General features: G+C 42.3%; 1 protein-coding gene across 1 annotated transcript in view; it reads right to left on the bottom strand.

Annotated features, from left to right (window-relative positions):
• Positions 1-3,646: 3,646 nt before the first annotated feature.
• Positions 3,647-22,098, bottom strand: part of CYB5R4 (cytochrome b5 reductase 4) — a 68,608-nt gene continuing 50,156 nt past the window's right edge. Inside the window, exons 5-16 of the mRNA XM_068110688.2 lie at positions 20,580-21,153; positions 19,068-19,119; positions 18,064-18,121; positions 17,804-17,897; positions 13,458-13,490; positions 11,506-11,625; positions 10,910-11,050; positions 9,884-10,030; positions 7,917-8,064; positions 7,469-7,555; positions 6,118-6,315; positions 3,647-4,782 (exon numbers count right to left, since the gene is read on the bottom strand). Of these exons, the coding sequence (XP_067966789.2) occupies positions 4,728-4,782; positions 6,118-6,315; positions 7,469-7,555; positions 7,917-8,064; positions 9,884-10,030; positions 10,910-11,050; positions 11,506-11,625; positions 13,458-13,490; positions 17,804-17,897; positions 18,064-18,121; positions 19,068-19,119; positions 20,580-21,153 (1,707 nt within the window). The 3' untranslated portion in view covers positions 3,647-4,727. The remainder of the gene's footprint in view (positions 4,783-6,117; positions 6,316-7,468; positions 7,556-7,916; positions 8,065-9,883; positions 10,031-10,909; positions 11,051-11,505; positions 11,626-13,457; positions 13,491-17,803; positions 17,898-18,063; positions 18,122-19,067; positions 19,120-20,579; positions 21,154-22,098) is intronic.

Genomic DNA, 22,098 nt, shown 5'->3' with positions numbered 1-22,098 from the left:
GCTTTTGTTCCCCATTGGGAGTACTTGACAATGTACCAAGTTTCAAATTTTTCCATTCAGCGGTTTCTGAGAAATACGTTTTTAATTATTTGCTTTTAATCCAAGATGGCTGCCATACCACGTGACCTATGATGTCACAATTATCATAAAAAACATTCTGCATGGGTGTCACTCCTACCCTGAAAGTTTCATCTCAATCGGACATATGGTTGCTGAGAAAAACGAGGTTTAGGATGGACGGACGGACGGGCAACCCGAAAACACAATGACTCCGGCGACTTTGTCGGCGGAGGCATGAAAGGAAATTCTTAACACATGGTGCACAGACACAGTCCCTGGAGTAAAACACAGACTCTGGGGAATATTTCTAACGGATTTGCAAATGGGGAGTTCGATGTAGATTTCTCAATTGCAACTCTTCATTCACTCAGTGATGCCTTGACAATGGAATGGTGCGCAATCTATACTTATAATTGGAAATGAATAGCCGGATGATTTTCAACGGAACAATAAACAAGGATGGCTTCACCCCTTGTTGTGTTGCCCCGCACACATCACAGTTATAAAAGTTGATCACCTTAGTTCTATCAAAGCATCATCAGATTATTCTGCCAATCTACATCACTAAGCCAGCATAACCGCCAATGAACTCCCTGTGACCAGTTCACAAAATGTAAAAAATATTGACATGGAATTCTAGACTGCTGACGAGAACACTTAGTTATCCGAGTTTGGAAAGTGCTGTTCCAAACCGGTGACCAAACTCCTCTTGGAGTTGTCTTTGCACACGGATGTCATTACGAGGCTGAAGAGCCATGGTTTGTTGCCCAATGGTTTGCAAAAAGGCGACCTTATAAATGTTCCAGTTTTCCTTAGAAGTTCCAATAATTTTAGCTCTTGGGTTGAGCAAGGTCAATAATATATGACAATTTTCCATCTGTTCCCACATTGATGCACCTTATTGCACAGCAATGTTGTCAAAGCAAAGGTTGGTTTTTTAACCTCGGTCGGTATCATCGCCCCTCTCTGTGCCTTTCTAAAGAACTTGGAACACTTATGGGACATCTACTATATAAGAGAGCCGTCTGTCTGTGTGTCGCAATTGTTCTCAGAGTTGGCTGAACGGATCTTCGTCAAACTTTCAGAGGTTCATCAGTGAGTGCCTGGGAGTGTTTTAGGCCAAAAAAAAAAAAATTGCAAAAACAAAGTTCGTTTTTTTGGAGTTTTTCAAAATAAATAAATAAATCGCTCGATAGTGCCGAAGCCTTTTTAAATTAATGACAGTTATATACAAGTACACATTCGCATAAATAAATACAAAACAATCACCAGACATTTGAATACAAATAAATCAAACTATTCCGGAAGTGTACGAAGTTGGGAGTACGGCTTCTTCTTCTTACCGATCGGCATCACACTTAACTCAGAAACGTGATGACCGCCACATTCACCCACCACCATATACCTATATATGAACCCCCTTCCTTTCCTGCCTCCCCCCCTCCCCTTCCCCTCTATCCCCCCTCCCCTTCCCACCCCAACGCCCCTCGCCCCCCTCCCCCGCCTGGCAGCGCCGGGTACTTCTGCGAGTATTTTATAAGAATATGATAGAAAGTTTCAACGCTTCAACATTGTGCCATTAAAACAATTTACAAATAGTTTTGGGATGAATCAAATATATAAAGCTCTTTCTAACCACTCACTCATACATAGTATAAATGTTCAGTTACTACTTTCTCGGTGGGCTAGACTAAAACATCACAGAACTATCTGTAAACACAAATATCTGAAAAAGGCCAAAAGAGGGTCAGAGCTTGGACATCAGTTCCGCAGTCGGAAAAGGGAGGAGGTTGGACTGCACTTAAATAAAGAGCCCATACTGCTCACACATTAATCATTTAATTCATTAATTTACCTGCTTGCAAAATGCAAGCGCAATGCACCAGTGTAATATATAGTTTGCCACAGTATCTACTATTCCTTCACAACAGTTACTTATGGATCGCTATCCATGTAGTACTATTACAGTATTTCACCTCTGGGCCATCTTGCATGGGTTGGAAGCTCGGTCCAGGGAAATCAACAAACAAAAATATTGTTTGTTTGGTGTTGTGTTTTTGTTAAAAAAAAAAAAAAAAACATTTTCTACATCGTGGGGACGATGGTGCGACTTCGCGGCCAACAAGGTGTTCTTTCGTTGGGCACGATGGGTTGCGACTTTGCGTCCATTTGTTGTATATCATGGGGAAGGTGCGTTAAGATGGTACGGAAAGGTACGCGGTGAAAAAAAAACAGAAAAAGCGTGGTGCAATTCAATGGGTGTGGTCTCATGAAATGGGTGTGGTCTAATAAAATGGAAAATGGGCGTGGTCCTTCGGATGGATGGGTGTGGTCCAATCATGGGATCACGGTTGTCCGACGGGCGTGGTCCAGCTACAAACTCTCATGTTGGTGTCTCACAGGCAAGGAAAGGCATCAATGTGTGTGCCTTCCTTCCGATGGACATTAAACGGGGCATCCCATCTGCCAGTATTAGTTGGTGGACGTTAATGATGCAACGGTGTCCTTCGCGAAGAGTATGCGAGTTATCGCCGCAACCCGGAATCCAAATACCTGCCTAACCTACAGTGCGCTGCTCCATCAGCAACACAGTTGCACTCTCAGCCAATGAGGGTACTCGGAGCCATGTTCTGCATACGGAACTAGATGGTATTCATAGAATACTTACCCTGCACAGTCAACTTGGTGCGAGCCAACTCTGTTTTTGAAGGTTTTTTTTTCTTTGATCCAATATGGCTGCCAGACCACATGACCGATTACATCATAAATTTATATTCTCTAATATAATTGTTGCATAGATTATGCTCAAGAAATTTCAAAATGATCAGACTAAGCGTTGTCCCAGTCGAATTATGACGTCGTACTTACGGCACCAATGACGTCATCGTTAACAGCACATTCCCCATATGGAGTTCTTTACAATGAGCCACGTTTCAATTTTTTCCATGGAGCAGTTTCGGAGATATAGAGGTGCAACATTTTTTGGATTTTTACAAAATGGCACCTGTACCACGTGACATATGATGTCATAATTATCATTAAAATGTTCTACAGGAGGAGATGCTCCTATGGTGAAAATTTTGTGTCCATCGGACTAACAGTTGCAGAGAATTTTTTTTTTTCATACTGATCAGATCAAGCGTTGTACTTGTCGAATTATGATGTCATAATGAAGGCACCGATGACATCATTAACATATCTAATTCCCCATGGGGTGTACTCCACAATGAGCCTCGTTTCAATTTATTCCATTGAGCTGTTTCAGACATATGGAGGTGGAACGTTTTTCCAATATGGCGTCCGTACCACTTGACATATGATGTCATAATTATGAATAATAATAATAATTCTACAGGCTCCTATGGTAAAATTTCGTGTCAATCGGACCAACGGTTGCCGAGAAAATGAATTTCAAAAATGCAGACACGTACGCAACCGAATGCCTAACCATGCTTTTCGCTTCGCGAGCGCAGGGTAATAAGAAGTAATATTATTGTCTATATCATGATTATTGCCTCAAAAATGACAGCAGCAGTAGATCTCTAAAGGGTCTATCAGCCATAACGAGAAAGCACAACCAAACAACCACAATTTCAAAGCACTCTATTTCCTGGAGATTTCCATGGAACACCATGGGACATTCATCAAAAGTCACATGGCTTAATATCATTATTGTATATAAATAATTTGTGGAAGTAACAAGAACTACATTTTACAAAATGTACAAATAGTTAGCAATACGTGCTTCTTCTATGGAATGTGATGACTTATGGCTGTCAGTATAACGAGAGTGCAGATCCGAGTTGGTATGAGGACATGGTGTGGCAGGGGCTGCTAAACCTGATACAAAGAAACACAGGCACAATAGGTTGTTGTTGGTTTGTATGCAGCCTGTGGCTGCATCATTTCGTGGGTGCGCGTTTGTGCCGCTGATGCAGTGCCCCCTGTTACCAGTAAGCTGGTACTCATTTTGCCGACCTCGGAAGGATGATAGGCTGAGTTAACCCACCTGGTGCGCTATTTTAATGGCACGGCAGGGGCTCAAACTCAGGATCATAAGATCCTAAGCCAGCCACCTTAACGGTTAAGCCAACACCAGGATGGCACAAGAGGTAATTTGGCTTGATATGTCACACCATCTTCCTTATCTGTAAATCTACAAGCACAACGTATTTCACAATAGCACCAGAATAAAGGCTTAGTGAAGTCATGAAAAGTACCACGGGTCTTTAACATCAATATAGCTGGTTCAATCTGACCTGAAATATGGAGCATCCCAACACGCTAAAGAAAGACCCCTCACGTGTTGCTGGCAATGCAGCAATACACAAATGGCCTGTCTTGTGGCCACATGGCAACCCTATCTAATTCGATTATCAATAAAACACCCAAACTTACAACTGCGTGCAAACCGTGCGGTTAAATTTGTTTCAATACCAAAATGTCGTTTCCGAGAAGAGGGGAATTAAAAACACCCGAAGCGGAAGGGTGACACAATCCAGTGGGACAGATTCCGTCGTCAACTTGTTGTTGGTTGGGCGGCGTTTTCACATCGGTGCAGGTGAAAAAGAGTGGCTCTCCCCATTATAAGTTGATGTGCAGTACAGTTGGACCCTAATGACTCTCTCCAAGGACTTCACAGGCGTAGCCTTTACCCTTTTGTTGCTTCAGCCCCTGAAAGCACAGATTTCCTCCGAACTGCAACCAAGCTCGGTCAGAAAGCTGCAGGAACAAAGATTTGTGTCATGATATGTGCCCACCAGCAAGTTATTGGTGGCAGGAGTCTTATGCTTCGTCTCCACCAGCAAATTCTCATTTCTGAGCTGGAACCAGGCAGAGAGCGAACCAAATTCTGCATCTCCACTTGTGAGGAACATTCAAGTGTACAAGTCTTTATACTATCCTAAAGCTGCGCTATAATTAATACGTTAGGTTAGGCTATTGATGGTGAACCCAACGCAGTGAGAGGAAAAACAAAAAATTATCTGAAACACTAATTAAATAATTTCGGGTTTAAGGTCCGACGACTATCCGAAACACGATATGGATCGAGTACATAAGCAATGATAAAAAGACGAGATGCGGATTAATTAAATGTTGTTATTAAGAGTTGACTGGTGTTGGGCTAGCGGCTAGGGTGCCAGCTTAGGATACCTAGGATCCTGGGTTTGAATCCCGGTCGATCGCTGAATTAACGCCAGGGGGGTTGACTCAGCCTGTCATGCCTGTCATCCTTCCGAGGTCGGCTAATTGAGTACCAGTTCACTGGTAATTCCCTGTTTGTCGTAAAAGGCGACAAACAGGGTTGGCGGCAGGAAGGGCATCCGGCCGTAAAACATTGCTTCAAAAAGGGGACCAAAAAAAACAACAACCATGGTGCCCGAAAAAGGCCAACCCCCGCTTTGCGGGGAAAAATGGCCTCTAAAGGTGGTTTAAAAAATATTTTTAGGCGGCCAGATGGATTAATTATCGATCGATTTTTACTTTTCTTTGACATTCTATCTTTGTTCATCTACACATTGTACAAAAAGCTAGATATGCACAATTGCTGAGGTTAAATTCATTGTATATGTGACGAGTGACCAGAAGCGTCCCACAAAGGCTACTCATCCAATCGGAGATGCAATTTGGAGAAATTAGGGGTTTGGCAAGGTACCAGCACACAATGGACTACTCATTGCTTTAAATGCCTTTACAACTCAACCCCACAGAAGCAACGAGGTTAATCCTACTTTTTAGCACCTTAGTGTTTTTTTAAGGACACACCACGAATGTTGTAATGAAAAACAAAATCCCAAATGTGATTAAACTCTGAAATACAAAACACATCAGCCAAAGAAAACAAGCGCAATCCCGATATTCTCGTCATCGGAGAGGGACTTATAAAACCTAATTCACCGCAGGCCCATCGACAGGGTGCTCATCTCTACCTTGCTCCCTTAAAAATGTTTCGTTGTAATTAAATAATTGAGCTGAGTTTCCCTTAATCCATACGCAAACTTGAGTGCAAAGGATTGTGTCATTGCATTTGGCAATCCAAGGTTCTGATCCACGTACTTCATGCTGCACTCCGTAAACATGTCGGGGCCACACACGCATGCCAAGCGACAGGCTGGCGGCATTCGCTCTGCTCCATCTGGGATGTGGTCGACCTCCAGCCTTGGCAGAAATTCGCCGAGTAACTGCTTATTCACTTTTCCACGACGACCGCTCCACTCCCCCTCCTCTTGTGAGAGAATGTGATGAACATCCACCCTGTAAGGGTGCGTGCATCCAAAAATTATTTTCACTAAGCTTTGAGCAAAAAATAAAAAAAGATATCCTTGTATTTCTCTTTTTCGTTATTTAAATACTAATAATATAACAAATAATACAATTAAATAAGTAATAGAACATCAATATAAATAATAATAAATACAAATAAATAAATATTTGATAAATACAAATAAATTATAATAAAATATAAATAACAATAAATAATAATAAGTACAAAGAAATAAATAATGTAACAAAACAAAGATAACTGTGTTATTTGTTTTTCATCTTTTTGCTGCCTTCTTTGCTATTCACTTCATGTCTATGCACTTAATTCATAACGTTGGGATTCCAACTTCCAATCTCATGTATTGTGTTGATTTGGCCATTGTCTATCAATGTCCTGGAAATTAATGAAAGGTGCATTGATGTCTCCTAATGTTATTGTCCTACATGCGATTTATTTAAATAGATGATAACTAAAACATCATTGGTCATATGTCTGGCAGCAATATTTGATTGAATGAAAGCCTTAAAAAAATTCCTTCCTATGAACCGCTTCATCAATCAATGTGAAACTTCACACATATAATGAACTAAGCTTGGGGAATATAGGTTTTACATTTCAATGTCGTCAGTCACGTGGTCTGGCAGGCATGTTGGATTGAAGGCAAAGCATTAAAAAATCCACTTCTCTCAAATTGCTCAAGCAAAGGATGCGAAACTTAACATGTATGATCGACTAACCATGGGGAATATACTTTGAAAATTAAAACCTCATAGATCACATGGTCTGGCAGCCATGTTGGATAGAAAAATAATTTCAAAGCTTATCCAACCTTTTCCAATCAATGCGAAACTTTAAATATGTGATTGACTACCCATTCTGAATTCTGTTTTATAAAGATGTCATGAGTCACGTGTCCGATCAAAGCGGGGAGGCTTGGGCCCAAAATAAACCGCGCGTCTAGTTTACAATTAAGCTTCTACATGAGCCTTCCATCACCGTTTCAAACCGTCATCAAAACATCACTGACATAACTGTCGTCAAAAAGCCATTTGAACTTGAAGGGCCAGTACAATGACAGCGAAATAAAATACGATAAGTAATCATCCTCCTACCTGACCACAGCAATTTGAACCAATAATGCACCTGTTATCTGCCGTAACGAGTTCATCAAGTTCTTCTTTCCAAATTATGTCACACTTTTTCTTGTTGAAGAAAAGTAGACAAAGCTTCCTGTAAAAGGCGATCAACATTTCAGCAAACAAACATCCTGCTTCGGCTTTTAATGTCGTGACATACTTGTCAAGCCTTTAAAATAAAGAAAATCTAATTTTTTTTGCGAAATGTTTTCAATAAAAAAACCGTTAAAAAACCCAATAAACTACAGAAAGTTGGCTTCCATGTTATAAGGAACCTAAAGTGGATCAAAGCAATCTATTTTTATTACCATCCCAATGTCCATCAGATAACATCAGATTCCCACCAACCCTACCCCTTTCGTGCATTTTTATCTGATGTCAATACTATTATATAAAACTTCCTATCACTCTCCCCCTCCTTTTGCAACCCTGATAGCTTTTAGTCGATGACTTACTGGAGCGATGAAGATGCTCTGATGGAAGACAGCAGTGCCCCCATGGGTGTGATCCCCGTACCTGCAGCTACCAGCAGCAGCTTTGTGACATTGGTCAAAAAAGATGTGCGAAAGGGTCCCGCAAAACCTCCAACACAGAGATCATTCCCTGCAAGCCCAGTAACAGCTTGAAGTATACACCATGCTCCATGGTATACTAAACACAATTGGGATCTCCTCGGACATAGAGAATTATATGATTAGTAAGGATGACCTTTATGAAGCTTGCAGCAAGTAATGATGAACTTGTGGGACACACAGACTAGTGTAGACAGGACATTAGGCTTTTATCATCCCATATTGCCTTTGCAGATGTTGCAATTCTGAGTTCTCACAAATTTTGAGGTATATTCTAACATGGTGTTATTGGGTTTCCTTGTTAAACCTCACTTACACAGGTGTTAATTGGTGAGAATGCATGGCAACTCTAGGAAATCATGAGCAAATGACATCAATAAGCCGACACTCTAGGTCTCCCGCCTTTTGGGTGGTGGTCTGACACACACACACACACACACACACACACACACACACACACACACACACACACACACACACACACCAGGTTGACATGGTGTCATGAGGAATAGATCTGTGTAATATGAAAGCTAAATCTTGAACGTTTTTTAAAATATTGCATACACAAGCGAAGTTACCGAGATGGTGTACCAGAGATGGTGGCCATGGCAACATAATTCAGCCAATCACAGTTGTGATCTAAACACGTTGAGATAATGTAATGAGGAATTATATATTTGCAATATGAAAGCTAAATGTTCAACGGTTTTTGAAATATCGCGTGCACAAAAGTACACGGACAGACGATTGGTTGGTCGGTCGGACGGAGCTCATTTTAATGTCCCATGCTCCTCCGATGTCTTGTTGGAGGGATGGGGCACAAATATCACAAAACTAAATGATAGTCAGGTTCACTATGTTAACAAATATAATTTCGTTCAAAATTTTGGGGATTAGCAAAACTATACATTTTTGGAATATTCAGAGCATGAGGAATCCAAAAATTAATGTTTACATTTGCGTAGACACCTTTGCGAAAATGACACTCAGGACAGTGATGAAGATAGTCAGGTTCACTATGTTAACAAATATAATTTCTTTCAAAATTTTGGGATTAGCAAACCTGTACATTTTTGGAATCTTCGGAGCATGGAGAATCTGAAAATCAATGTTGGCATTTGCACAGACACCTGCATGACCGCCATTTTGGATTTTGAAAATGGCCGCCATAAAATACATATTTTGCGCGATCTCGGCTTCTAGTCAACCTAGAGACTTAATTAAATATGCTAATCCTATGTTTTCTGGGTCAATGAATCCAATAAAGGCCTCAAAATAGTGCTCAGGATTATAGAAAAGCAACAAACAAAGGTAATTGAAACCATTATCTTTATATTTGTGATATAACTGTATTACATAATACATGATATTGCAAGTCCTTTGAAGTTATAGGTTGTTATAGGAAGTTATAGGTAGTATCAGATTGAACTATAAGTCCTATACACAGGATCTACGAGGTCGATACCGTTCAGGAATATGCTTTTACAGATCTTCATCACTGTCCTGAGTGTCATTTTCGCAAAGGTGTCTACGCAAATGTAAACATTAATTTTTGCATTCCTCATGCTCTGAATATTCCAATAATGAATAGTTTTGCTAATCTACCAAAATTTTGAACGAAAAAACATAGTGAACCTGACTATGAATAGAGCAAGCCTATCAAGCTGTGCTTGCTTTTGTAGCTACCTGTTCTATATGGTGTGTTTTGAGACTCTTTTGACTTAACATGTACCTTAATGTTACTCGTTTCCCCACCACATTGATTGTGAATGCACTTAACAAAATGCATGATGAACTATGAGTAAAGCAGCTCAAAACAAAGTGGGCACAAGGATCTGACCGAACTGTACCTGGTAAAAGTTTGTGAAGTATCGGTGAAAAGGAACCATCAGGATACACCTTGATGGCAAAGTGGAGCATGCTTGTGGCAGCACCTTCATCTTGAATGCTCAATAACCTCTCTGGTACTGGTGTGTAAGCTTTGGTAATCAACACACCTGTACACAACAGACAGGGCCTGGAACAGTTATGTCCACATTATGTCCTCTAACTACTCCATCTGCAGTTCCTAAATATGGCGGCTCACCATCGTCTCAAGTTAGAAGATACCAGAAAGTAATCTATGAACAGGTAATGGATTTTTGGCTCATCATGGCTGTGCTATATCCAAAAACCACCCCTCTCACCTACTGCAGGTAATGCTAATTATATAGCCAACAATAAGGAGCAAATATGGCCTGTGTACTAGCAAATAATGACCTACTCTTTGAAAAACACACTAGACTAGAATCTAACATCCGGAATAACAACCTGCTTTGTTACAAGATGCAGATGTTACAAGATGCCCTGGTGTTGGGCCAGCGGCTAGGGTGCCAGCTTAGGATCCTGGGTTCGAATCCCGGTCGATCGCTGAATTAATGCCAGGGGGGTTGACTCAGCCTGTCATCCTTCCGAGGTCGGCTAATTGAGTACCAGTTCACTGGTAATTCCCTGTTTGTCGTAAAAGCCGACAAAAAGGGTTGGCGGCAGGAAGGGCATCCGGCCGTAAAACATTGCTTCAAAAAAGGGGACCGAAAAACAACAACAACCACGGTCCCCGAAAAAGGCCAACCCCCGCTTTGCGGGGAAAAATGGCCTCTAAAGGTGTTTGTTTTTTTTGTTACAAGATGCAGCTCACCCTGCAGCTCTGCATCACAACAGAGGTTCATGAAAGTCAACGCTGACACACATCAAATATCCTTTGCTGTCGAAGTCTTTCACGAATCATGAGCATGTGAAAAAATAAATAAACAATGAAGCAGAAGTCCATTATTTTTAAACATAAAAAGGTGTGCTTAGGGAAAACCAACAACAAACAAACAAGCAATCAGACATACCATCCATACGGACACGCAAGAAGACGTGACATCCAGGGGGGACCAAGAGGTGGCAGCCTGGCGGAGGTAGAATGCTCAGGAGGAAGACATCGTGCGTGAGAGAACGGTGAGACTTTACACGCCACGTTTGAAAAACGGGAGCTGCACATAACGACCATAACAACAGGATGTACTATTACTACCATTGTCATTGTGATGATCCATAAAAAAAAACATCTCTTTTAAACCCAGTGGTTATGTCACTCCGACATTAGGAACACATGTTTCACCCACTGGAACAGAAGAGGAAAAGCAAAGATTGCAGTAGTTTGAAACGACACCCAAGTTAAAATGGAGTTCTTATCTATCCAACCGATAGAGCCAGCCGGGGAATACCTGATAGAAGGATTTTAAAGACTTCCAATTTTCCACAAACAATATAATCAACAAAGTGGGCTATGAGTATCTTTACAAGTGGGTAATATGCATCAAGCAAACAATCGTTTCTGAGACAGGCAAAGGAATGAAACTCAAAGTAAATTTTATGAAGCTCTCACACAACTACAACAAACAATGGTTTTAAAACAACCAAAATGAAACACATTGGTAGACCTCACTTCGCTCCATTGCCTCTGTGTTGTGCTCAGCCCGAGGTCTTCCAAGCGACTTCCACATCACTCCAGGAACCACCTTAAGTAACTTCACCTCCACGCGGCCCACGGCCTCAGCAACTCGCACTGGTAAAGAAACGGGCATGCATGCAACATACTGCACAGGTCGGTATACGTGGCAGACCCCCAATCACAGGGATATATCTACAGCATGGCACCTGCATGGCTTCTTGGTCTGCATGGCTTCAAAAGGTCAACATGGACATTGGCCTATTTATCAATCCCAACTGAGTATATAACCAATGATGATCAAATCCCAGGTTGAAACCCCATATACTGTATATGGCATCATTATACGAAGCATTTTTTTTCTCTCCAAGTGATACACCTACCCATGCCATGGATGTGAAAATTACAAAAAATAGGCAAACTATGTGCCATTAAAAATGAAAGAACTACATAAAGTTTCAGAATCCTAATACATGAGAAACGTACGAGTAATGATAAATAAAAGCAATAGCAGCATTAAATGCACAAGAGTGAAAGAAACTCAAAAAAATAAAAACCTAACAACACTCCCATGCCCCCAACTACTTCCTTAACAATCCTCTTCAAGAAGTTGAGTCACTCAAATTCCTGGGTCTCGCTATCAGCCATGATCTTTCTTGGGCAAACCACATTTCAAAGTTGGCCGCCAAAGCAAGTTGCCAACTGGGCATCCTCCGTCATACAAATTCCTTACTTGGCACACCTGAACTCCTATCTACCTACAATACCTTCATCTGCAACTCAATGGAGTATGCTCTCCCGTCTGGGCTGGCTCCCCTGCCTCACACCATGCTCAGCTTGACGTCGTAAAAGCCAAGGCCTTCAAAATCATTTGAATCTCCCACGATGAAGATGAGACCCTGGGCCGATCACTTCACCATCGCAGATAGGTTGGTGGTCTCTCTGACTTCTTCCACCTCCTTTCTGTTCGAGCACCTTCTACCCTTTCAGTGCTCAACATCTCCTCCCCCAATCCACCCTACCCTCCAGGTTTCTGCAGGGTGTCTGCCAGCAACCCCCTTCTGGTGAATGTCCCAAAATCCAGACTCGCTGCTCACTTCCCATCATTCATTCCTCTTTTTCCTACCTGTGGAACCAACTTCCTCAGTCTCTTCAATCTCATTATTCCCTCCAGTGATTCAAAACAGCTATGTACCACCATCTCGTCTCATGCCCATCCACAACAATGATCGTTTCTACCCCCTTAAAAAACACTCAAGCCCACCTATATCCGAGTGTCCAGTCTTTCCTTTCAACTCTGTGATGGAGAGTTTGCAGCTGTATCCACCTTGTTCACCCCCAGTGTCCTCCCCTTGCTCTCAATTTTCCCCATGTCCATTATTTCTCCAAAGGCGCGTGTGATTTGGTCTCTTCCGAAGACAGAAGCCTCTTCCGGAAGATTGCTTTACGCCGAACAGGCAGAAGAGAAGCAAGATGGCGGCCAAACATGTATTACTCGCGCTCATGATGGAAGAATTAGACAAAGATGACACTACATCACAAGTTGATGCAAATATCCAGATTGCGTTTTCACTTGCATGTTTTGCTGCATAAGTATAACCAGCAGCGTTTCTCCGTGACTGAAATTAGGCGAGGCCATTTTGTTTTCGAAGAGCCCGCGCCTCTTCTGCTGGATTTTTGGAAGAGGCAGAAGAGCTTCCGAGAAGAGAAGAGTCCAAATTGAACGACCGGAAGAGTCTTCCGGAAGTCTCTTCCTCTTCCAGAAGTGCAAATCGCACGCGCCTCAAGTTTCCCATTTTGTCCCTCAACCCTGCTGTTGATATCCCTCAACCCCCATCTCTTTCGACTGTTCTTTTATTTATGTTACATCCTGGTCCATTCTGTGTTCCAGGTCCTCCATGAGCCTTGACATTGTATACAAAAAATGAAAAAGGTTATGATTGCATTACCTGTAAAGGCTTCCTTTACCTTCTCCTCCAGTTCTGTAAAACAAAAGGGTCCTTAGACGTTCTTACATGAAACATAGCAAACTGAGAGTGAGACGTTTGTATAAGATTCAAAAGTTCGCATTCTAAACAAAATAGGGCTTGATTTTACCCACCAAATAATAATTTGGCATCAGCTGTATTTCCCTTCAAAAAAGAGACAACTACCATAGATATATCTCTGTGAATTCAAAAAGATTTGGTTATAGATTGTGAGACGGCACCTGGGGACTCCAGTAGTATAAACATACAGACGTGTTGCACGAACAAAGTTGATACTCTGCCAAAGAATTCCCAAACTGGCAAAGGAAGTGCCATTTATACCAACCTTGGCATTCAGGGGGCCTGAGGGGTCAGGGATCTGCTCAGGAAATTTTGGAAACGAGACGTCAAATGTGTGCAATCTGGAGCATTTTGGAGGTCTCATTCATAGGTACATTTGACTGTCTTTTCTGCATAGAAATCCTTAAAATAAGATTATATTTGGGAAAAAAATGTACTATTTGCTTTGTGCAATATAACAAATAGTTCATCAATGGAGTGTCCACAATCAGTGTGTCTGAAATGCATAGTATTACTATAGATGGCTTGTAATGCTGTCTAGGTCAAAATCTACAACTAATGTCTGGAACACTTTCGACAAAAATTGGATAACAGTGTATGTATGGGGTTCATTCAATGGGCATTTCCATAGTGACATGACTCATTACTGCACATCGGATTTTTATGTGAAAAAATAAAAAATATTTTTTCACATAAAACGGCTTTTTTGCGTGCAAAAAAATTATTTTGCTATTTTCGGAGAAAAAAAATATTTCGCCCTTTTTCGGGAAAAATAAAATAAAATGACCTGTTTGGTTGAAAATGTCTGGCAACGCTAAAAAAAAATAGGGAATTTTTCGAAATTTTAAACTGCGATCGAAATTTTTAACTGCGATCGAAATTTTTAACTGCGATCGATCTCAAAAACAAAACGTTGCGTCCACTTGCGTGCGTTGCATCCCCAGCGTGTACAGCAGTGAGGTGGTGTACTACAGTGAGAGAGTGTACACAAAGTGTGAACAAGTCTCCTATCAAGATGAGTGCTGCTCTTCGTGACAAGTGGCTGAAGGAATTCAGCGCTGGCGGCGATGGGGCCACCTTCAAGTACGTGTTGAGTGACACGGCTTTCTGTCGAGCTTGTGAAAAGACTTTCCGAGCGAAGCAGAAGTCTGAGCTGGCCCAACATGTCCGAGGAGACCGCCACAAGAGCAACTTGGCCTTGAAGAAGAAGAGGACGGTCACGCAAGCCACCATGGAGGACTTTGGTGGCGGAAAGAGGCACAAGTGCGACGTCGTGGCCCAGGAGCTGTGCCAGGCCATGCTGGCCGCTGGCATCCCATGTTCGAAATTGGAAAACCCTGCCCTCCGGTCGTTCCTGGAGAAGCACATCACTCTCCAGATCCCCGATGAAAGCTGGATTCAAAAGCACTACCTCGACAAGTGCTACGACGAGGCCTTGGCGGGGATCCGTGCCGACCTCGGACAGCAGCCCATCTGGCTGTCCGTCGATGAGACGACCGATTCGGCAGGTCGATATGTGGCCAACATCATCGCGGGACGCTTGTCCAAGGAGGGGTACTTTCGTCCCCACCTCGTCCAGTGCATGTTTCTGGAGAAGACCAACTCCGGGGAGATCGTGCGCGCAGTCAATGACACGCTGCGCTATCTTTGGCCTGATTTCAAGCCGGAGTGCCTCAAGGTCCTCGTCAGCGACGCCGCGGCCTATATGATCAAGGCCGGCCATGCCCTGAAGGAACTCTTCCCGGACTTGCTGCATGTGACTTGCGTTGCCCACGCGCTCCACCGTTTCTGCGAGACAGTCCGAGAAATGTTCAAGGACGTCAACGACCTGATTGCCACGACGAAGAAGGTGTTCGTCAAAGCCCCATCGCGTGTTGTCCTTTGGAAGGAGCTGCAGCCCAATCTTTCTCTCCCCCCGGAGCCCATTCTGACTCGGTGGGGGACGTGGATCGACGCCGCGGTGTTTTACGCCGAGCACTTCGAGGCCGTCAAGGACATTGTGGACCAGCTGAACGATGACGACGCGATGGCAATCCGGAGTGCCAAGGACCTGTTCGGAAAGCCGGACATCAAGCTCAGTTTGGTCTTCTTAAATGCCCACGTGCCGTTAATCCCGAAGATCCTTAAGCAGCTGGAGGAGGCCGGCATGGAGCTGGCCAAGGCCTTCCAGCTCCTTGATCAGGCCAAGGAGGAGCTCAAAAAGATCTGAGGCTGCCGTAAGGAGATCCTGCTCACCAAGTTCAAGGCGGTGCTGCAGCACAATCCCGACATTGGTGTGCTGAGGACAGTGGCTTTGATCCTGGATGGAGATCAGCACGGATCTGAGGTTGGTGTGCCGGCTGGAGTCAAGCTTGCCGACATCCCCCTCTTGAGGTACTGCCCCATCGTCAGCGTCGACGTGGAAAGGTCCTTCTCCGTCTACAGAAACGTCCTCACCGACCGCCGACACCGCCTCACCAAGGAGAACATTACCAAGATAATGATTTCAAACACCTACTTTAACCGTTCCTAAAAGGGTCTTGTCAATTTCTTCTAGTCCTCTACTTATCAAACAATGCGGTTGCAATAAAGGTACCTGAACGTCATTTTTTACCTGTCTACTAGCCCAGAGTGCTTAATGTTGTGCAGGAAAAAGCTTACCATTTTTTGTTCTTTTTTTGACTGATTTCTGAAAAACTTGGCAATAATAAAAAATGAATAAAACGGGGGAAAAAAATATTTCGGGATTTTTTCACATAAAAAAAAAAAATTCCACTTTTCAAAACATAAAAGGCCTATTTTCTTAACATAAAAATCCGTAGTCTACTCATTACATATAGATCTGCCATGTATGGCTTCATATTGCATGGATTTTTTTGTACCAAAATACGAAAAACCCGTTTGTGTGCATAAAAACTAATAACCTTTTGAGATATCGTGATATACATCATTTTTGCCCTGTCAATGGTGAAGAATCACTTTTTAAAATTCACAGATCCTGATCTTCACCAAAATCAAATCATTTCGTCCTTGTTACATACCCAACCTCTTCACCAAATTTCGTCCGAATCCGTCCACAACTTTTTGAGATATCTTGTTCACAGACAGACAGACAAACAAACAGACAGGGGTGAAAACATATCCTCAATCCACCTTCGATGGCAGAGATAACTAGAACTGCACTCAGTAGAGTTCATATCTCTGCCAGGCTGAACAGTTTACGCTTTGTATCTCACTGATAGGCCGGATCTGGACCTAAACCAAAATCGAATTGGCTTATTCTAGTCACATAAACAACCCATCCACCTTGTTTCGTCCGAATACATCCACAGCTTTTTGATATATTGTGCTATATATATTTTGGCCCAATCTCTCAATGGTGAAGAATCATTATAGAATTTTAAAATATTGAATCCGCATCCATATCTTCACCAAAATCTAATTAATTTGGCCTTGGCGCACACCCAACTTGTCCACCAAGTTTCGTTCGAATCCGCCCATAACTTTCTGAGATATAATTCTATATATCGTTTTTTATCCAATCTCTCAACAGTGAAGAATCCCTTAAAAATTTATCATATCTGGATTCCAATCTTCACCAAAATCGAATAATTTCGTCCATGTCGTGCACCCAATCTCTCCGCCAAATTTCATCTGAATCTGAACCACCTTCAGTGGCACAGGTAACAAAACTGCTTTAAACTATGACGTAATTCTTATAAATATTTATTTACCTCCACCACCGAAGGTGGATGGAGATTATGTTTTCACCCCTGTTTGTCTGTCTGTCTGTCTGTGAGTAGGATATCTCAAAATGTTGTTGACTGATTTGGACGAAACTTGGTGGAGAGGTTGGGTAGGTGACAAGAACAAGCCGATTAGATTTTAGTTCAGGTCCAGATCCAGATCCGACCAATCAGTGGGATCCAAAAACTGTTCAGCCTGTGGAGGTATGTGCTCCACCGAGTACCATTCTAGTTTTTAAAGAGATCAAAAAGATTTTTTAATATAAACTGTTCCCGTTAGATAATTTGTTTTTTTTGCTGCTTGTTTTTTTGGGTTTTCCACTTTGTGTTTATTGGACAACAAATACAACACTCCCCTAATAACAGGAAGTAATCCCAATAATTAAATACATACACTCAGAGCCTGGCCAACGAGTGAGAACCTTATTTTGCTGGAACAATGTTGATGGGATCTAAAGAGTTGTAATGTGGCCTTCCATAACAACAACCATGTGACTCCAGCACACGTTAAGCAGTGCTCACCCATGTGCAGCAGATATGAGAAGTCAGGCAATCGTACATCAATGTAAACTACATTGTTCTCCAAATGGACTATCACAAGATCCTTTTTCAAAACCTGGAAAAACGAATTGCAGCACATTTACACGACCCAACTGATGCTCCCACTACGATATCCAACAAGGCTACTACAAGTAGAGATTACAAAATGGCAGCCAGAGCCCATGAAAATGAAAATCTGTAAACGACAATGTACAGTTGTGGCAGCAAGTTGTTCAACATACCTTAAGCTTAGTGTAAATAGAGACGACAACAATGTCAGTTGCCTGAAACCACTCATACCTGGACAAAACAGGCAGCCCACATTAAACCAGGCCAAAATGCATTTAGTGTCTACAAAGGACAAAATATTACAGGTGGACCATCGATGCACTTTGGTCATTGCATATAGCTATGGCTTTAACAGGATATGGACCATTTCCATTTGTGGATCGGCAATCCTCACAAAAAAACGAGAGCAAACTCGATGTTGCGCCATCGCAACTCCCCACGCTTCACACCTAAAGCAAAATTGAAATATGGCAAAAGGTTCCACCAGGAATGACCCAATATCAAATTTTGAGTTAAATTTTTTTTCCCGTTTGGACCCCTGTCGTCCTTAAGTCCACACCCCTTGGGACTTGAACCGGGGGTCAAATCCAAAAGGTCGTTATATATTTCATGCATGACGCAATGTTGCTTGCATATACAAAGTTTCATTTTAAAATGTGCCCGTAATTGCATTTCTTGGTATAAGACCTTTTTACCATGCCTGGGGAGTCGTTGGAACGCCACCTGGCTTGTGTAAGGGGTGCGGGTGAGGTGGGGGGTGTGCGGGGGGGGGGGGGGGGGGAGGAGGGAGGAGAGAGGGGCAGGGCCAGTAATGACACTGCTCTTGCACCTTCTTGCCATGTGATGATCATAAATACCAAGTTTGGTGAATTTCCACTGACCGTTGGAGATTAACCGTTTAGCAGATAGTTTGGTAGTGGTGGTGGAGCCAGGCTTAAAGAAGATTAAGTGATGGACAAACAGATGGAGCAGATTACAATATCCCCACATTTTTTTTCAAAAAGTATGGGAATAATCAATAACCAACATTAATTAAACTGCTATATTTCCAGAAAGTTTGTCTTATGATGAGTGAACATATATATCTGATGTCCATTATCTGTAATGGAATTTTTAAAAGCAAAGCCTTAATGACAGAGATGAATGACCTTCATAAAAAGGTGAAGGTTCACATTACCTGGGGTGCTGAATTTTACACAAGCCAGGTGGCGTTCCAGCATGCTGCACACCTGTAAAGCAATTACCTTGAGCGTTAGTCTGTACAAGAGCTTTCAGTAATGTTCAATACTCCAATATGTAAGATTTCTACTGATTTTATAATCATGATCATAAACTCACTATACAGTACTTATTGAATAATGTTTGCAGTGGAACAAAACATAAAAAGCTGAAAAAATTACGAAATCTTAGCTTATTCCACACAGATATTCTAAAATGGCTCGGATAATATTATTGGCACCTTTTAGAAGTTGTTAGAAATAATTAGATTTCAAGCAGGTGATTCTCCTTTACTTTGGAATTGAACTCACCTGTGGTGAGTTGCAGGTACATGCTATATAAAAATGACTTATTCAACCAGTTTGAATAGACAAAAGGAGTCATTCTGCTGTTTTGTGTCACTGTGTGTACCGCAATGAGCATGGAGAAAAGAAAGAAAACCAGAGAATTGTCTGAGGAGGTCAGACAAGATTGTAGCCAAGCATGGACAATCTCAAGGCTACAAGTGCATGTCCAGAGACCTTGATGTTCCCGTATCCACTGTATGCAATGTTATCAGGAAGTTCAAGAACCATGGCACTGTAGCCAACCTCCCTGGACATGGCTGCAAGAGAAATCTTGATCGAAGATTGCAGCGAAAGATTGTTCGAATGGTGGAGAAAATACCTCAATCAACTGCCAAATAGATTCAAGCTGACCTTCAGACACAAGGTATGACAGTTTCAAATTGCACCATCCATCGCCAACTCAATGAAAGGGGGCTCTATGGTAGGAGACCCAGGAGGACTCTACTGGGGGGGAGAGAGAGAGAGACAGAGACAGAGACAGAGAGAGAGAGAGAGAGAGAGAGAGAGAGAGAGAGAGAGAGAGAGACACAGAGAGAGAGAGAGAGAGAGAGAGACACACACACACATAAGAAAGCCTGACTGGTATTTGCCAAAACACACTTGAACAAGCCAAAATCCTTCTGGGAGAATGTCCTGTGGGCAGATGAGACCAAATTAGAGCTTTTTGGTGAAGCACATCATCTCCATGTTTACAGAAAATAAAATGAAGCCTTCAAAGGGGTTAGGGGAGTTTTTTGGGGGTGGCATTGGCCTTTTCACAAGTAGATTGTAGTGCCACCACAAGTTGCCCTGTGGGCATTAAAAATCAAACCATGAAGTACAAAATGGCATCACATATAGATCACATCAGGTGCAGGAGCAGGTTAGCACCTCCCATAATAAGCCAGGTGGGTATATTGCCAGTAATACAATAGTTATTCAGCAATTCTTCTGGATTAAGTTTTCAGATATTTAGAACACAAATCCTTATGCAGCTTTAAAATCGTGATCCATCTGAAAACAAAACCAAATACCAACCCGAGAGGTTATTGGAGGTAAAAATCGACCATATAAAAGTTGAAATAAGATTCTAAATAATACAGCTGTCCTGTTTTCCATTTTGTTAATCAAATGAATTAACTTGCCTGTTAAATTTTCTTCCAAAGCTGGTGAAGAGGGATATAGCTGCGGACTCGTGAAGGGCTCAGCACTCAAGGATGACTGTGGACCCGTGGACGGCTCAGCAATCAAAGATGACTGCAGACCCATGGACAACTCAGCACTCGAGGATGTCTGTGGACCCGTGGACGGCTCAGCACTCAAAGATGTCTGCAGACCCATGGACAACTCAGTACTCGAGGATGACTGTGGACCTGTGGATGGCTCAGCACTCGAGGATGTCTGTGGACCCGTGGACAGCTCAGCACTCGAGGACGACTGTGGACCCGTGGACAGCTCAGCACTCGAGGATGACTGTCGATCTGCGGACGGATCAGCACTTGAAGAAAACTGCAGATCATTGGACGGCTCAGCACTCGAGAATGATTGCGGACCCATGGGCGGCTTATCCCTCAGGACTAACTGCAGAGGAGTGGTTGACTTAGCCTTGCAGGCTGACTTTGGACCAACAAACGAGGCAGGTCTCGTAACAGTGGGTTTGCAAAGATAGCCAACCAAGCATGCCCGTAGCATAGACTCACAGTTGACCCAACAGTGAACCTGTCCAAAGAAAGAAGAAAGAAAAGCTGTAAAATTTTAGTGGAAACACTATTTTGTGACCACAGAAAGAAGCCTGTAGGATCAAGATAATAATCTCTAACTCCTGTTTTTTATGAAATTTATAGTATTTAAAAAATATTTATAGTGTAGGTGAGAAAAAATTAATGTTTTAAAAATGAACATGAATATTTAAAATGCAAGTACAGAAAATACATTTTGTGGTGCTTACATTGTTACCCTCACCGTTAGGGTAAGTGAGTTTAAACAATGAGTGTCAAAGAATGTCATAAAGCTAAAACATGGGGAGAGACTCAGTGGCAAACATTGATCAATCTTGTAAATATTTTCAAGTGTTTGTGTGTTTGTTTGTACGTTGTTCTTTCACGGCAAAATTGCAGCAGCACCTAGAGGCCCCAAATTCTGGGTGTAGGCACTTCATAATCTGGGCAAGGTTTTAAGCTACCACAGGTTGGCCTTGATGTCTATTATGAGGTCAACAAAGGCCGCTATAAAGTGTATATTGAGATGGTATCAGGCAGTGCTGCCGCTGGCCTGCGGGTAAAAGTTAACCACCATGAGGCCAATAACTCCATAGCTTTTCAATGTCCAACATGTCCCGAAACCCTGCCGGGCAGAGGAAAAGCTCACCCAGCTGGGAAGCGCCAGGTATCTCCCTCCCACACCCCAATGGCAGCTATACGTAGCCCCTGATAGTATGTGATATTGTATATCACATGAGATTAATTACCCAATACATGTTACAACTGAACATAGCTCTGTAAAGGAGGGAAGAAAATGAACATGAGGTATAAGAAGAAGAAGAATTGGGTTACATGTCATCAGTCATCAATGAATACTCTTAATTAACCCTTCTATCCTGCTCTTCCCTCACACCAAGGGCCTTATAAAAGCACCGAACGAGTACCTTACTATTCTTACCAGCTC

This window comes from Myxine glutinosa, chromosome 3 (assembly GCF_964187855.1).
Source record: "Myxine glutinosa chromosome 3, kmMyxGlut1.1, whole genome shotgun sequence".
In the NCBI taxonomy this organism is placed as follows: domain Eukaryota; kingdom Metazoa; phylum Chordata; class Myxini; order Myxiniformes; family Myxinidae; genus Myxine; species Myxine glutinosa.
This window is presented reverse-complemented; position numbering and strand designations above follow the sequence as displayed.